General features: G+C 44.3%; 2 protein-coding genes across 2 annotated transcripts in view; both read left to right on the top strand.

Annotated features, from left to right (window-relative positions):
• Positions 1 to 17,533, top strand: part of LOC140200569 (uncharacterized) — a 556,670-nt gene that overhangs the window by 24,343 nt on the left and 514,794 nt on the right. The window lies entirely within an intron of this gene.
• Positions 4,571 to 17,533, top strand: part of LOC140200567 (uncharacterized) — a 60,297-nt gene continuing 47,334 nt past the window's right edge. Inside the window, exons 1-6 of the mRNA XM_072264080.1 lie at positions 4,571 to 4,633; positions 5,214 to 5,555; positions 5,643 to 5,903; positions 12,660 to 12,923; positions 15,999 to 16,340; positions 16,419 to 16,679. Of these exons, the coding sequence (XP_072120181.1) occupies positions 4,591 to 4,633; positions 5,214 to 5,555; positions 5,643 to 5,903; positions 12,660 to 12,923; positions 15,999 to 16,340; positions 16,419 to 16,679 (1,513 nt within the window). The 5' untranslated portion in view covers positions 4,571 to 4,590. The remainder of the gene's footprint in view (positions 4,634 to 5,213; positions 5,556 to 5,642; positions 5,904 to 12,659; positions 12,924 to 15,998; positions 16,341 to 16,418; positions 16,680 to 17,533) is intronic.

Raw genomic sequence — 17,533 nt, 5'->3', positions numbered from 1 at the left:
CTCTTTCCTCCATGGTCCACTCTCCTCTCCTATTAGATTCCTTCTTCATCCTTTTGCCTTTTCCACCTATCACCTCCCAGTTTCTCACCACATGCCCCCTCCCCACCCACTTGCCGTCACCTATTACCTTCTAGCTTGTACTCCTTCCACTCCCCAACCTATTTGTTTTGTCTTCTACCCCTTCATATCCAGTCCAAAATGTCAGCTTTTCCACAGATGCCATCTGACCTGCTGAGATACTCCAACATTTTGTATGTGGGACTTTGTGAAGGAAGAGGAAACAGTTTAACAGAAACTTGAAAAGAAGGAAGTGACCTGTGGTAAATGTCAGATCAGACCTGTGAGAAATGCTAAATACAGAAACAATCAAATGCCCACCATGTTGATTTGAACTCATCCAGCTTGTTGTCAGAGTGATTGCAAAGAGGGTCAGGCCCATGGAATGATTTTGTATGAATTAGACATTCCTGGGACGACAACAACATCGTATCTGACACAGGGGAGTGCAGATGTTGGAATCCAGAGCAAAAAGAAAAGAGGAACTCAGTGGGTCAGGCAGCATCTGTGGAGGGAAATAGACAACACTTGTGAAACTCTGGGTGGTGTCCTGTCTGAAAAATTACAATTTGGACATGAAGATTCAAAAGGGAACTGGAACTTTGGTAAACTTCACCCAACATGCAGCAGCCAACAGGTGGGCTCTGTTGGGTTTAGATTTCACTCTTCTCCTCATCATAAATCTTTTCTAAACCTAATATTGAAATCTCCCATGATGATCAGTTTGTCTCCTTCTGTGACATGATCCAGGGTCTTTACAAGGTTGGAATGTATGTTTTCATTGTTGTAATACACTGGTCCCGTCACCTTGATTCGGATATGGCGCAAGCGCGGAATGACAGGCACTGAAGCGGGTCGATAGTTCACAAAACTTCAATGCCAAAAATATTCAAAGGAAAATAAAACAATAAACGTTAGGTCAAACAGGTGCCGTTAACTAAAACTTTCAAAAAGGTAAACGAAGCCTACACTGCGGCTGAAAAGAACATCTAATTATTAAACGAATACCACGAGTCTTCAGAGTCGGATGACTCCACAGCCCAATTTCTCAGGTAAGGCCGATGCAAAACAAAAGAGAAGCGTTGCTGTGCTCTGTCCAAGTCTCGACAAGCACCACGATGACAAGTATGGAGTTAAATACTATCACTATTAAATAATAATTAGATGAAGCGTGCAAATTCACAAGCACAATTCCCGTATGTACTCCGCTGCCGAATCCATGGTTGTGATAAGACCCCCCTCTCTCGGTGCCGCCCCTGAGGCGCCACAGACCTGCGTTCGCTGGAAGTCGCGGATCAGCGACTTGTCCAAGATGTCCATCGCCGGGATCTAGGTACGTTCTTCTGGGCCATACCCTTCTCAGTCCACAAGGTACTGGACTTTACCATATACCCGGCGAGATGCCAGGAGGCGTCGCACAGTATAGACAAGGGAACCATATACCAGGCGGGGAGGAGGGGGAGTTGGGATGACTGGGGCCAGGGGAGAGGTAGTAACCGGCTTGAGCTGTGAAACATGGAAGACTGGGTGTATCTTCAGTGATGCTGGTAGATGCGATCTATAGGACACCTTGCTTACAGCTTTTTGCACTACAAACGGTCCCATGTAGCGCCGTGCCAATTTCCAGTTTTTCGTCTTTCAGGGGAAGATCCGTAGATGCCAACCAGACCTGCTCTCCTGGCTTGAATGGCCTTACCTGTTGACGGAGTCGATCAGCCGGCCAGGAATGCTGTTTCTGGGCGTGCAGCAGAGAAGCCCTGGCTCGTCTTCAGGTGTGCTTGTAGCGCTGGATCAGCTGTTCAGCAGCAGGAACTCCTACGTTCATCTCCGGATGGGGGAAGAGCAGGGGCTAGAATCCCTTCTGGCATTCAAAGGGAGACATGCCGGTGGAGGATGACTGGAGGTTATTGTGGGCAGTCTCTGCCCAAACCAATTGGGAGCTCCAGGACGTGGGGTTGGATAAGGCAAGACAGCGCAGGGTTGCCTTTAGCTTCTGGTTCACTCTCTCAGTCTGGCCATCAGATTGGGGGTGGAAGCCAAACGAGAGGCTGGCCGTGGCTCTTACAAGAGAACAGAAAGTATTCCAAAAGCGGGAAGTGAACTGTGGTCCACGATCAGACACCAGGGAAGCCATGGAGCCTGAACACACATTGAACCATGAGTGTGGTAGTCTCACAAGCCGATGGGAGCTTGGGGAGGGCAATGAAGCGGGCAGCCTTGGAAAATCGATCCAAAATGCTGGTGTTTCCATTAGACGGGGGCAGACCAGTGATGAAATCTATGATAGGTGGGACCAAGGGCGGTGGGGGAACAGGCAGTGGACGTAACAGACCCGCAGGACGCTGGCGTGTTGTCCTGTTCTGACCGCAGGTGGGACAGGCAGATACAAAGTTGTGGACATCCTGGGACATAGATGGCCACCAAAATTGTCTCTTTATAAGCTCCCGAGTCCGTTGAATTCCCAGATGTCCAGCCAGACTGGAGGAGTGACCGCATTCCAACGCTTTGGAACACACCGCAGCAAGGACAAACAGCAGGTTGATCCGGGCCTGGATATGATTGCTGGGCGGCCCTCACCTCTGCCTCTATTCCCCAGATCACCGGAGCTGCGATACACGAGCTAAGAAGAATGGACTCTGGATTGGCAATGTCCTCAGATCCGTCGAACTGTCGGGAGAGCGTGTCGGCCTTCGTATTCTTGCTGCCGGGAAGATAAGTGAGGATGAAATTGAGCCGTGTGAAGAAGAGAGCCCACCAGGTTTGACGAGTATTGAGTCTCTTAGCATCCTGAATATAGGAGAGGTTCTTGTGTTCTGTCCAGTCCAAGAATGGATGCTCTGCCCCCTCCAGCCATGTCGCCATTCCTCCAGGGCCCCCTTGACGGCCAGAAGCTCCTGGTTCCCAACGTTGTAATTCCTCTCGATCGGAGTCAAGCAATGGGAAAAGCAGGCACAAGGGTGCAGCCAGCTACACGCAGACGAGCGCTGAGAGAGGACAGCTCCAATGCCTACATCGGATGCATCAACCTCGACAATGAATGGCTGAGATGGGTCTGGGCGTTGCAGCAGCGGGACAGTGGTGAAATGTCGCTTTAGCTCTGAAAATGCTTGGTCAGCCTCGTTCGTCCATTGGAATCTTGCTGAGGTTTTCTTGGTCAGTGCATTAATTGGAGCCTTTGGGCACCCTTTGAGAGAAGGGTAGTGCAGTCTGATGTGACCAGAATGAACACTAAATTTCCCTGTATGCTATTGCTATCGCTTTGCTTTGGAAATTAAAGAAGAAAAGCTCAGTTTATTAAAGCAGGAAGACGCCTAGCAGGACAAATATAGCTCCTCCTCTTAACGAAGGACACTTCTGATGACAAAATTTCTGGTTGATCTGCCGCCCTTCAAGAATACTCTAATGTTTTCATTTCTCTTTCCCCGGCTTAAAGCCACATACAGCTGACCATGCTGGAATAGCAGTTTCTTCAGATAAATTAACACATTCTCCATGGTTTGGCCTTGCGCCTTATGTATAGTCATAGCAAAGCATGACTGTGTCGGGAACCGGCTCCGCTGAAGGGGGACATCTTCCCCTTCTGATAAACAGAGAGTAATTCTTGGGATCATGACAATGTCATTTTTGAATGCACCAATGTTTATCATTGCAATGATGAGATTGTTATGTAGTTCTTCCACCACCATTCACGTTCCATTGCAAAGCCTTGGTGGATCCAAGTTCCTCATTGAAATAATGGGATGCCGTGATCTTGCTTCAGGTTCGGTGCTGTTCGGTATAATGACAGCGACTTCGTTGGCAGTTGTTATCATTCTGGAGACTCGCAGCCCTTTCATCCTTCATCTCTTCATCTCTTCCACCATTTGTACTTTCTCTCTGGAGTCGTGCTGCCCTGGCCTCATCCGATTGTTGTTCTCTCCCTCTCCTTGCCGCTTCCCAATGACGTTTGGCGTCATTTCTTGACCATAATGTCCCCCTTCTCTTTCGATGCGGCATAATTAGGCTGACCATATTTTTTTTTACCCTAATGCTGGATAGAAGATACGAAGCAGTAACACCAAAACCTGATGCTGATTTCTCTTGATGATATGGTTGGCGCTCTCCTAAATGGGCGTGATATAGTCAGCGCTGTTCTTTGACTGCAGGCAAGGGTTTGATGGGTGTTTCGAAGTACTTAATTACAGTAAGATTTAATTATCTCTTATTGATGGGTCGCAGTTTGATCTGTCCCAACCCTGCACATGTTGATGGTGATTAGCAGAATGTGACCGCTCGAAGTAGAGCTGCCCTGCCCTTTTGCTGCGGTTGGTGTCACTGCTGTGAGCATCGTGAGGCGGGGCTGAGGCTGACCGTGCGCATGTGTCGTGGTGTCGCGTCACAGTTTCCGTGAAAGCTGGAATTGCGTGTGGAAAGCGGTTCCTATTGACGAATGAGCAATTTTAAACAAATATAACCCAATTTAACCCTGATCTTTGCATGCATTCTGTAAGTTAGCGCATTTTAAATCCATTTAGTCAAAAAAGTGCTGCTTTAATGCACCGTCTGGGCTACTTTGAGGGCACAAACAGACTAACAGGTAAACAGAATGAGAATTTTAGTAATGTATAGCTGACATTACTAAAATGTATGGCTGACAGTCGCCAATTCACAAGCGCAATTGTCGTATCTACTGCGCTGCTGAATCCATGGTTGTGACAGGTCCTGTGTGTGAGTGAGCGACAGGTTCAGGGGATACACACGGGGAAGTTGCTGAGATGCCAGATAAGCTCAATCTTCATTGTGTAACACCCCCTCCCCCTTTAAAAATGTTCCTCCTGCATGGAAAGTTGTGACCAAACTTAATTTATGGCTAATTTAATTTAATTCTATTCCTGTATGGTTCAGTCCTCATGCAGTTGAAATCAGGGCAGCTCGAAGCTGTCCCACCTCCTGCAGACTGATGGTGAGAATGTTCAGATATGAAATATTAAAAATTCCAAAGCAAATTGTAATCAATGTTTTTTCATGTTTAATTTGCTATTGTGTGGAATTCACAGGATGTCACCATTTCAACCTTCAAAACATGAATAATTTTTATATAAATATGGTTGACAATTGTTCCTCATTGTCTCTGAAAACAGGCTGTTATAAAATTCTCCACTGTCTCTCTGATACAGCTTTATATCGGAAGCGTTACACCCTTTACCGTCCCAGCACAGATTACAGTGAACTCCACCTGGTTTGCTATTCTCATTCTACTTATTACTCTACTGCTGTGTGGAACTGGGGATCACGTCAACGTCAGAACCACCAGAAACAAATAGCGGCTGCAAGATATTCTGAGCCCATCAGTGTCAACAGTATCGACTTTAGGAATCGACTGGTGACCTCGCTGGAACAATTCAATGGCAAGAATTTCAATATGAGGATTGTCCCGGTTTTGTTTGGAGATTCCGGAGTTTACACATGTTCTCTGGAATCAAATACATTTCCGACCATTGAGCTAATCACAGTGAAAGGTAGGAGACAGAATGTTGCAGTTGTTTTTACCAATTAAAATGTAAAATGTAAAATTTAAAATGTAAATAAGCTGCTTGTTTCCACAGTCACAGCAGAACCGTCTGATACACTGACTGAAGGAGACACCGTTACCCTGAGCTGCTCTGTGTCTGCCGTCACTGCATCAACCAGACTGGTTTGGATCAACGGAGACGGTGAAACTGTTGGAGACAAAACACTGACTGGAGAAGAGAAATCGCTGAGTCTGATCGTACAGAAAGCTGAGAGAGGCAGAGGGAAATGGATGTGTGGTGTGTTTGATCAAGACAGGCTCCGGATTATCGTCCCGTATTATCAAGAGCACAGTGGTGAGTTACTGCGGGTTTGTTCTTCATGTTGAGAAATATGATCACATTTTGTGACATTAATTGTTCTATTTGCCAGCAGTGACACTCCCCCCCCCCCCACTTTATATCCTGCGTGGGAAGCTTTTCTATGGGGCTGTTCGATCCTGACGCTTTTGTAATCCAAATATTCCTCAAAAGTTAAGAAAGAGGCTTGAAACTTTTTGGCTTGAAACTTTTTGCCTATGATTGTTCGATTAAATGTTTCAAGAACAAAGGATGTGAAGGGAGAAGTGCTGTGAGGGATGAAGGGGAAAAGGTACAAGCAGGTAAGGAGCAGAGGAAGAGAAGCTAATGAAAAAAGGAGAGCAAACAAAGGTGATCTGGTCTTTTTTATACCAAGCCATTGATTCCATTGAATTTGGGATTTAACCAATAATTTAACAGCCATTGAATTAAATATCCAGATGTAAGTCATATGATAGCTGCCTCTGAAACTAAAAATGTTCCAGAAAATTACAGATGCAACTTTAACCCCTGAATAATCAGATGTATACAGGTGATTACATGAAAATTATATAAAAATACAAACAAGCATAACAAGGTTACAATACAAGAAAAATAACCATTCCACAGCCCAATCCAACAGGATTGTAATACAAACCACGGGATAATTCTGTGTCCTCAGAATCAATATTGAAACGCCCCTTTTTCCTGAATCACTGATTCTCTTGGGACGCTCACAGAGTCAGGACAACACCAGGTAATGTCAGATAAATGGAGACTTTCCATTGTATTTCATGGACCAGGCCCACTGCCACCATCACCACACACCATCTATCATGCCCATGCTGAAAGATACCGAACACATTCGGGATATTTAAGGCAGGGTCCCGAGGGTGACGGGGCATCAGGCTATCTATCCAGTGTAGAGACTGCAACCCAAACACTGTAAGGCAGTTAAGGGGTCTTAACAATAAACTTAAATGACAAATCTTTTAAAATCCCAAATTGTAAAACAGAAGCAACTTGCTTAAAACATCTGACTGAAGTTCAACTGAGAAATCATTTCCCGAATTTAAACCAGGCCTGACCTGGGTCAGATCAGAGAGTGATACTTCAAAGATTCAAAGTACATATATTATCAAAGAGTGCATAAATTATACTCTATGAGATTTGTCTATTTATAGGCAGCTACAAAACAAGAAATCTGAAGAACACAATTTTTTAAAAAAGTAAGACCAAAACCACTGTGCAGAGAAAGAGAAAGAAAAAAAACACAGTCATACAAACAATAGAAGCAAACGACAGCGATGTGAATCAGATTGATTCCTTAGGTCTGCTCTTTGGAGCGGTTGGAGTAGGCCGAAGCCTCAGTCTCATTAGCATGGCAGTCACGGCAGTCACAGCAGTTCACTGCCGAGAGATGAAAGAACATCGCAGGAGAGCCTTGCCTCCACACCCTTGCATCCAGCCCCAGAACTCAAGTTTTGGAGTCAGTCTGGACCGGCACTGAAGTTGTTCAAGCATCGGGCAGTGCCATGCTCCAGGACCCGGACCCTGGCACAACAAAATGCTTGGAACACCCAGCCCAATGCCAATCTCAATTTCACCAAATCAGCTTGGCACCAGCGGCGATCCACCCTCTCACCCATGTTAGGTGCAGGGGTATTGAAACTCTTCCGCATCGACTCCTCTCCAAATCGCTCACTCCAATTCCAACTCCGACAATGGTACCAGCTTCATCTGCAAATCCATCTTGAACACATTTGTACTTCAGCTTTGTGATCTACCTGCACGGCCCATCCTTCGAATCAGCTTCACTTCCGTTTGCTTCTTCATTGTTTGTGCTGATAGTTTACCAAGCTTACATCTGTATAATATTGGGAATCCCAGCAATTAGTGTTGTGACTGTGAATGAGTCAGATGGAGACTGGAGTGTCAATGTAAAATGGCTTTGTTCACATGACAAGAGGCACTTTAGGGGAATTCTCAAATAAATCTCACTGAACTCAAAGTACATTGCTATTTTCTACTCCTTAAGCACAAAAATAATAGCATGCAATTAAATGCAGTTTTAATGGTTGTAATTACGTAGTTTCCTTCAACAATGATGCTGAAAAGGTTAACATATCTGGTGCTTTTGATGGCTCTGGGCCTGTACTCATTGAAATTCAGGAGAATGAGGAGGGATCTCTTTGAAGGCCTAGGTAGAGTGGATATGGAGAGGATGTTTCTAACAGTGTGGGAGTCTAGGCCAGAGGGATCTGCTTCAGAATAGAAGGACATCCCTTTAGAACAGATATGAGGTGGAATTTCTTTAACCAGAGTGTCGTGAATCCGTGGAATTCATTGCCATATGCAGTTGTGGAGGCCATTATTTGGTATATTTAAAGCAGAGGTCAATTACGAGCATCAACAGTAACAGTAGGAGTCATGAGAATGGGGTTTATGTGGAAAGAAAATCAGCAATTATCTGGAGTAGACTCGATGGGTCATCTTGTGCTCTATTATGTTCTTATTTGGGAATGTACAAGTCATGTATAGAAAAACGTGCACAGTGGGTGAAAGTCTCAACTGACAACATACCTTTGAATATTTTGACATCTGTGGACAATGTGAAATCTTCCCAGGACAAAATGCCAGGCAATCAAAATATGGAACTTTTAACACTGTGTTGAAGGACAGTTCCATCTGCAGAAAATAGTGTGTATTCATGTGACAATCCTTGTACTAGACTGATAAACAGTGGTTCTTGTTTTTGTATTAACTGGCTACTACGTCCAGCCCAATTGCAACATGGGAGTGCAGCATGGCATTACAGATCGGGGTGTCAGAATTTGAAGTTCAATTCTTGTGCCATCTGTATGGAATTTGTACATCCTCCTCATCAACACCTGGGTTTCCTCCTGGTTCTCTATTTTCTTCCAACATTCCAAAGGTGTACTGGTTAGTGGGTTAATTTGTCATTGTAAATTGTCCAGTGATTAGGCTAGGATTGGATAGATGGCGTTGCTGAGTGGTACAGCTCATTGGATTGGAAGGGCCTGGTCTGTTCTGTATCTCTCACCCATAACTTCTGAAAGATGTCCACTGACTAATGGTCCCTGTCTCTGAGGCTTTACCAAAGAATCCAAGTGTGGTCCAGATGTGGAGCTCAGTGACAGGGGTGGCTCAGTCCTCACTCACTAAACTCTCGAAACGCTACATGAATGCACACCATTGTTCAACACTTTGTGAGTAAAGGGACACTCTGCAAGGGGGAGGATTTTAAAAGTGAGATGACTCTTTTAGACGGATGGGAAAGGTTGGCAGGTGCAGTGAACACTGGAAGGTAAGAGTCATTGAGACTCTTTTCTGAAATAGGAGCATGGGTCAGGAACAGAGAGCTGGGATCATGTGAATCTCTGGAAGAGAATAAGAGATGGAAGAAAATAGTTAAGAAGGAAACAGGGAAGAAAAAAATGAGGCATAGGAAAAGTTTGGCTAAAGAAGATTGAGGATAATCTGAAGAGGTACACTAAGGGAAAAAGAGTAACTAGGGAGAGAAAAGGGCTTCTGAAATACCAAAGTGAACAAATGCACTCAGTAAACACGAGGAATTCTGCAGATGCTGGAAATTCAAGCAACACACATCAAAGTTGCTGGTGAACGCAGCAGGATGGGCAAGGGGTATAGTCAGAGGGACAGAGGGAGAAAAAGCAAAGTGAGAGAAAGATATAAAGATATACTGCGTCCGGTGCTCCCGATGTGGCCTTCTATATATTGGCGAAACCCAATGCAGACTGGGAGATCGTTTTGCTGAACACCTACGCTCTGTCCGCCAGAGAAAGCAGGATCTCCCAGTGGCCACACATTTTAATTTTACATCTCATTCCCATTCTGATATGTCTACCCATGGCCTCCTCCACTGTAAAGATGAAGCAACACTCAGGTTGGAGGAACAACACCTTATATTCCGTCTGGGTAGCCTCCAACCTGATGGCATGAACATTGACTTCTCAAACTTCTGCTAATGCCCCACCTCCCCCTCATACCCCATTCCTTATTTATATACACACATTCTCTCACTCTCCTTTTTCTCCCTCTGTCCCTCTGACTATACCCCTTGCCCATCCTCTGGGTTCCCCCCAACCTTTTCCTTCTCCCTGGGCCTCCTGTCCCATGATCCTCTCATATCCCTTTTGCCAATTACCTGTCCAACTCTTAGCCCCATCCCTCCCCCTCCTGTCTTCTCCTATCATTTTGGATCTCCCCCTCCCACTCTCAAATCTCTTACTAGCTCTTCCCTCAGTTAGTCCTGACGAAGGGTCTCGGCCTGAAACGTCGACTGTACCTCTTCCTAGAGATGCTGCCTGGCCTTCTGCGTTCACCAGCAACTTTGAAATGCACTCAGTGCCTACTGTGTGTATAAAAGCATGTAGACATGGTCTGGAGGTTCAGTTGTTGATCAGACCAAATATATCAGAATGGGAAAAAATGTGATCTAATGACTTTGAGCATAGAATGGTTGTTGGTGACAGACATGATGATATGCATATCTCAGAAAATGCTGAACTCCTGGGATTCTTGTGCACAACGTTTTTTCAAGATTGGTGTGAAAAGCAAAATAAAACAGCCATCGAGTGGCAGTTCTGTGGGCAAAAATGCTTGTTAATGAGAAAGGTCAGAGGAGAATGGCCAGACTGGTTCAAGCTGACAGGAATGTGACAGTAACTCTAATAACCACATGCTACAACAATGATGTGCAGAAGACCATCCCTGAATGTATCAGACTTTGAAGTGGATGGCTTCATCAGCAGTAGATCATGAACATACACTCAGAAAGTGCTCAGCGACCACTTTCCTCTGCTTCCTATCAAGCATACAGTTTGTTTCCAACTTTCCAAAGCATCTTGAATCCCTTCTGACCAGCCAGTCATGTGGGCCATTGTAAAAGCCTCACCAAAATCCACGTGAACCTCATCTTCCATGCTGTCCTGATAAATTTTGTTTGCTATTTTGTTTTTTTAAATTACATTATTTCATTGTTTGTTATGAAGTATATTCTTCTTAAAAGCACTGGGTGAATGAAAAATGTTCATATGATCTTCGGGAGCTGTAATGAGTTCTTCGAGTCTGTGTGGGGTGCCAGAGAGCATTGGTCTCCAAGGTTCTGAGAACATCTGAACTGGTTTATTGTTGTTTAACGAGAATCTTGCTCTTTGTAGTGCACTCTCCTGATGCCTTCTGTTTAGCTTGTTAAGTTTATTTTGATAGGTTTGGAGATTTGTGTTACTTGTATTATTTAACTGGATGCTCAATCACCGCTAATCGCTGGATCTAGTTTTGAGAATCTTGCTTCTTGAGGTGTTGCTCGCTGAGCCACAAATGTTCTTCTGGAATTATTACGAATAAATACTTGACACTATCTCTGCATCAGATTTCTGTCTTTCCTCTGCAGTTGGGTTCCGATATAGCCAGCACATACTATGACGGGCTGAAAGGATATCTGCAAAATTCCAAATAATTTAAATTTGAAATTATGAATGGAATCAGAACATATAACTTACTGAAATGAATTCTCCATAATGTCCCTCATGACACAGATCACATTGAGAAGCTGTTTTCTGATTATTTTTACCTTGCCATTTGCAGGAATCGGGAATTCTATTTACTTTTTCCATCAGGAAGGGAACTTTGTATTGAAGGGGCCAGACAATCCTGGAAGTGACTCCATTGATTTGGAATGGAGGCCACACACAGGGCAACAAACCACAAAGCGATTGGCCACTTTTCACAGAGAAGGTCAGCGGTGGGCCGTACAATGGAGTGATGAGTTCAGTAAAATACCAGACATTTCCCAGAGGTTACATGTGGACTGGGGTACCCTTAATCTGAAAATCAGGAAGCCTACCTTTGAACTTGCGGGACTGTTCACCTGGAATCAGACACAGACCGGTGGGAAGTCCCTGAGACAGTGGGAAATGTTTGGGATGAAAGGTAAGCTGGTTAAGGAGTAGAATGGGTTCAAAAACATGATTTTCCTGGGATTATTTCTTAAAGTTCAGAACATAATGTTGGGATTGTGTCCATGTATTTCCTGTAAATGCCTGCAAGAAAACAAATCTCAAGTTAGTGGTGGTGACATATACGTTCTTTGATAATAAGTTTACTTTAAACTTTAGGCCCAGAACCCAGCATAAAATGAATTATGCATTGAAATCAGCCTGGTGGGTAACAATATTTGAGTCATTCATTTGGTCTCTTTTGTATAAATATTGCTGCAGAGTTGGAGGTGATGGGATTGAACTTGTGGTGAGAGCTAAGGAAAATGGCTCTGGTCTCCTGAATATCTAAACCACAGCTCATCTGTGACAAATTCTTGGATTTTGAAATTGGAATGGCAGCAGAGGTTCTCATGTTCAAAATTACTCATTGAAATTGAAGGAAATGTTGAGATTTCTAGACATGAACAGCATTATGTGGAAGTTTGAAGTTGCTGTCAGTAATTCCCAGCTCTCCCACTGGGTGATCTGCTTCAAGCCTTCTGCTTTGGAATCATGGGAAATTAATAAATTGATAAAATATGAATTGCTGTAAGATTTATTTATTCATATGTTCATCTAACTCCAATACACTAAATTAATTTTAAGTTTCTGGAACATAATTCCTTCAGATAAATTGAGCACAGCTGGCCAATATTTAGCTATCTGTTCGTAGGGAAATGACAATTCTGCCTGGAGCAGTTCAGAGAGCCTGTGGGGAACTGAACCACACATCATGTGTCTGTTTCCACAGTTGAGGCCGACTCACAGAGACCTGTAATGGGCAGTGACGTCACCCTCAGCTGTACCATCTCCAGACTCCCAGATACCGTCAGTCTCCACTGGAAACCAGTGGGCTCATCTCAGAGGAACAACACTGATCAGATCCACCTGAATGACACCGTCTATCTGATGGTCCGACACGTTACAGTAGAGGATGGGAAGTTGTATCAGTGTGAAGTGCGGGAAAACGGAAACATTGTTCTCACAAGCAAAGCAGATTTTACAGTAGACACGGGTAAGTATTCTTTTAAAATGTTGGATATTAAAATTGTACTTGTATCATAGGTGGTTTATGTAATGTTGCGAATGCACCTTTGAAGGATTGTAGTCCATGATCAACTGTCCTGTGTAAATTACAGCAATACTTAGAGAGAAGCTTCCAGAAAGTCTGTCTGTGGAGTAGCTGCCTGCTTGTCTCTGTGTGGCAGTCACAGTACACAGGAAGGAGGTGCTTCTGTCAGATTTGATCATTAAATATTTTGTTAGTTTAATATACCATCAGTCTCCAGTATCTTAGAGCAAGACCCTGATACAGTATCATGTCAAAGTGTTGTAGAAAGTGAAGCCACCGTGACAACCACCAGAGCTTCCTGCTCACACTCTGCACTGAGGTCTTGGTTCACACACCAACACTGAAGAACAAACCATCCTCTCTTCCTCAGTGACCTTCCCAAGTCCTGATGCTGTGTGAAGTGACTACTGCGGATTGAGATTTCAGATCAGCGTTCGACTGGGAACAGAATCAAGGGGAGAGGAGAGCAGAGTATCGTTGAGTGTGAATGGCAGAGGGATGGATAATAATAACGGGAATAAAGGGAAGATTGGAATAGGATGGAATGAGAGAGGAGGAAGGCAGCTGGTGAACAGAGAGAAGTGATAGAGTCTCATTGAGAGGTCTCCCTCCTGGTACTTGTTCTCCCCATTAATCTCCCACTTGGCACTTGCCCCCGAAAGTGGAGAAAGTGTTACACCTGCCCATTTCCCTCCTCCCTTATCTGCGTTGTGGGCCTCAAACAGTCCTTCCTGGTGAGGCGGCACTTCAAATGCATGCTGTTGGTGTCGGCTACCGTCCCCAGTCCTCTCAATGCAGCCTCCTTTACCTCAGTGGAACTGACGTAATTCGCTCCATCTGCAACAAGCAGGATTTCCTGGTGGCCAAAAATTTTAATCACTATCCCCACTCCCAATCTAACATGTTTGCCCATGGTTTCCTCCCCTGCCATGAAGAAGCTGCTCTTGGGGTGGAGGAGCAACACCACATATTCCATCTGCATAGCAGCAATCTGATAGCATGAACATCAGTATTTCTAACTTCTGATCATTTTTCCTACTACCCTTGCCCTCTTTTTCCATTCACCACTCTGGCATGCCTTTTACCTCTTCTCCTCTCCTCACCTGCCAATCACCAATGCTGGGTTCTCCTCATTCTCTCTCTCTCATTGTTCACTCTCATCTTCTATCAGACTTCTTCTTCATCATTTCCACCGATCACTTCCCAGCTTCTCACTTCATCTTCCCTCCCCACTCACCAGGCTTCAATAGACAATAGACAATAGACAATAGACAATAGGTGCAGGAGTAGGCCATTCGGCCCCTCGAGCCAGCACCGCCATTCGCTGTGATCATGGCTGATCATCCACAATCAGTACCCAGTTCCTGCCTTATACCCATAACCTTTGATTCCGCTATCTTTAAGAGCTCTATCCATCTCTTTCTTGAAAGCACCTATCACCTTCCTGGCTGTACTCCTTTTCCCACACCCTCTTATTCTGCCTTCTTCCCCTTCATTTCCAGTCCTGATGAACTGTCTTGGGCTGAATCCAGGGCAAAAAGAGAAGAGGAACTCAGAGGGTCAGGCAGCATCTGTGGAGAAAAATAGGCAAAACCTGTGAAACTCTGGGTGGTGTCCTGTCTGAATAATTAGAACTTGTACCTGAGGATTACCCTTTCATGAAAGGAACAGAAACTTTGCATCACCCAGGCTGCAGCAGCCAAAAGGTGGGTTTAGGAGTTAGAGTTTACTCTTCTCCTTGTAGATATTTTCTGAACCTGATATCAAAATCTCCCATGATTATCAGTTTATCTCCCTCTGAGATGTGATTGAGGGTGCTTACAAGGTTGGAGTGTATGATTGTTGTATCACACTGGTCCTGTGTGAGAGTGTGTGACAGGGTCTGGGGATACTCACAGGGTGTGTTGCTGAGATGCCAGACCAGTTCAAACTTCATGGTAAAACCCATCTAATTGAAAATGTGCCTCCTGCTTGGGGAGTATTTTAATTTTAATTTATGGTTAATTTAATTTAACTCGATTCTGGTTCAGTGCTCATGCAACTGAACTCTGGGTTGTTCTGTCCGCAGACTGAACCTGTCCCATCTCCTGCACACTGATGGCAAGAATTGAAATGAATTCACTTGAATATACATGAGAAGTAAAAATCTTTACGTTATGTCTCCATCTAAATGTGCAATGTGCAATTTATAGTAATTTATAATAAATAGTATGTACAACAGGACAGTCAATATATAGAAATACAGTTGTGTCAGCATGAATTAAGCAGTCTGATGGCCTGGTGGAAGAAGCTGTCCCGGAGCCAATTGGTTTTTGGTTTTTATGCTGTGGTACGGTTTCCCAGATGGTAGCAGCTGGAACAGTTGGTGGCTGGGGTGACTTGGGTCCCCAATGACCCTTTGGGCCCCTTCTTTGTCTTTGTAAATGTCTTGAATAGTGGAAAGTTCACATCTGCAGATGCACTGGGCTGTCCACACCACTCTCTGCAGAGTCTTGTGATTGAGGGAAGTACAGTTCGCATACCAAGCAGTGATGTATTTAATCAGGATACTTTCAATTGTACCCCTATAGAAAGTTCTTAGGATTTGGGGGTCCATACCAAACTACTTCAACTGTTTTTATGTGAAAGAGGTGCTGTTGTGCCTTTTTCACCACACAGATGGTAGGTACAGACCATGTGAGATTCTTGTTGATGTTTATACCGAGGAACTTCAAGTAGTTCACCCTCTCAACCCCAGATCTATTGATGTCAATAGGGGTTAGCCTGTCCCTATTCCTCCTGTAGTCCACAACCAGCTTCAGAGTGGTTAAATATGACATTTTAAAAATTCCAAACCAAACTATTAATTATTTTTTCACATTTAATTTGTGTTTGTGTGGAATTCACAAGATGTCACCATTTGAATCTTGAACAGCTGGACAAAACACAAATGATTTTTATATAAATGATGTTGAGAATTTTCCTCATTGTCTCTGAAAACAGGCTGTTATAAAATTCTCCACTGTCTCTCTGATACAGCTTTATATCAGCAGCGTTACACCCTTTACCGTCCCAGCACAGATTACAGTGAACTCCACCTGGTTTGCTATTCTCGTTACACTTATTACTCTACTGCTGTGTGGAACTGGGGATCACGTCAACAACAGAACCACCAGAAACAAATGGCAGCTGCAAAATATTCTGAGCCCATCAGTGTTCACAGTGCCAAATTTGGGAATCGACTGCTGACCTCGGTGAAACTATTCAATGGCAAGAATCTCAGTGAGAGGATTGTCCCGGTTTTGTTTGGGGATGCCGGAATTTACACATGCTCTCTGGGATCAACCACATTTCTGACTATTAAGTTAATCACAGTGAAAGGTAGGAGACAGAATGTTACAGTTGCTTTTACCAATTAAGTCATTGTTTAAAATGTAAATAACCTGCTTGTTTCCACAGTCACAGCTGAACCGTCTGATACAGTGACTGAGGAAGACACCGTTACCCTGAGCTGCTCTGTGTCTGACGTCACTGCATCAACCAGACTGGTTTGGATCAACGGAGACGGTGAAACTGTTGGAGACAAAACACTGACTGGGGAAGAGAAATCACTGAGTCTGATTGTACAGAAAGCTGAGAGAGGCAGAGGGAAATGGACGTGTGGTGTGTTTGATCAAGACAGGCTCCGGATTATCGTCCCGTATTATCAAGAGCTCAGTGGTGAGTTACTCTTTATATTTGGAGACATGATCACATCTTGTATCATTAATTGTTCTTTTTGCCAGGAATGACCTCTCTTTAAATCCTGTGTGGGAGGCTCTACTATTGGGCTGTTTGATCGTGATGGTTTTGCAGTCTGAATATTGTTTGGACATTAAGAATGAGGCATAGAACTTATTGCTTTTGATCAATTGACACTAGGTGCAGAAGTAGACCATTCGGCCCTTCGAGCCTGCACCGCCATTCTGAGATCATGACTGATCATCTACTATCAATGCCCGGTTCCTGCCTTGTCCCCATAACCCTTGATTCCCCTATCCATAACATACCTATCTAGCTCCTTCTTGAAAGCATCCAGAGAATTGGCCTCCACTGCCTTCTAAGGCAGCGCGTTCCACACCTCCACAACTCTCTGGGAGAAGAAGTTCCTCCTCAACTCTGTCCTAAATGACCTACCCCTTATTCTTAAACCATGCCCTCTGGTACTAGACTCTCCCAGCAGCTGGAACATATTTCCTGCCTCTATCTTGTCCAATCCCTTAATAATCTTATATGTCTCAATCAGATCCCCCCTCAATCTCCTTAATTCCAGCATGTACAAGCCCAGTCTCTCTAACCTCTCTGCATAAGACAGTCCGGACATCCCAGGAATTAACCTAGTGAACCTACGCTGCACCTCCTCCACAGCCAGGATGTCCTTCCTTAACCCTGGAGACCAAAACTGCACACAATACTCCAGGTGTGGTCTCACCAGGGCCCTGTACAAATGCAAAAGGGTTTCCTTGCTCTTGTACTCAATTCCCTTTGTAATAAAGGCCAACATTCCATTAGCCTTCTTCACTGCCTGCTGCACT

Source organism: Mobula birostris, chromosome 7 (genome assembly GCF_030028105.1).
Source record: "Mobula birostris isolate sMobBir1 chromosome 7, sMobBir1.hap1, whole genome shotgun sequence".
NCBI classification, from domain to species: Eukaryota; Metazoa; Chordata; class Chondrichthyes; order Myliobatiformes; family Myliobatidae; genus Mobula; species Mobula birostris.
Note: the sequence above shows the minus strand (reverse complement) of the source record. Positions and strands in the feature narration are given on the sequence as shown.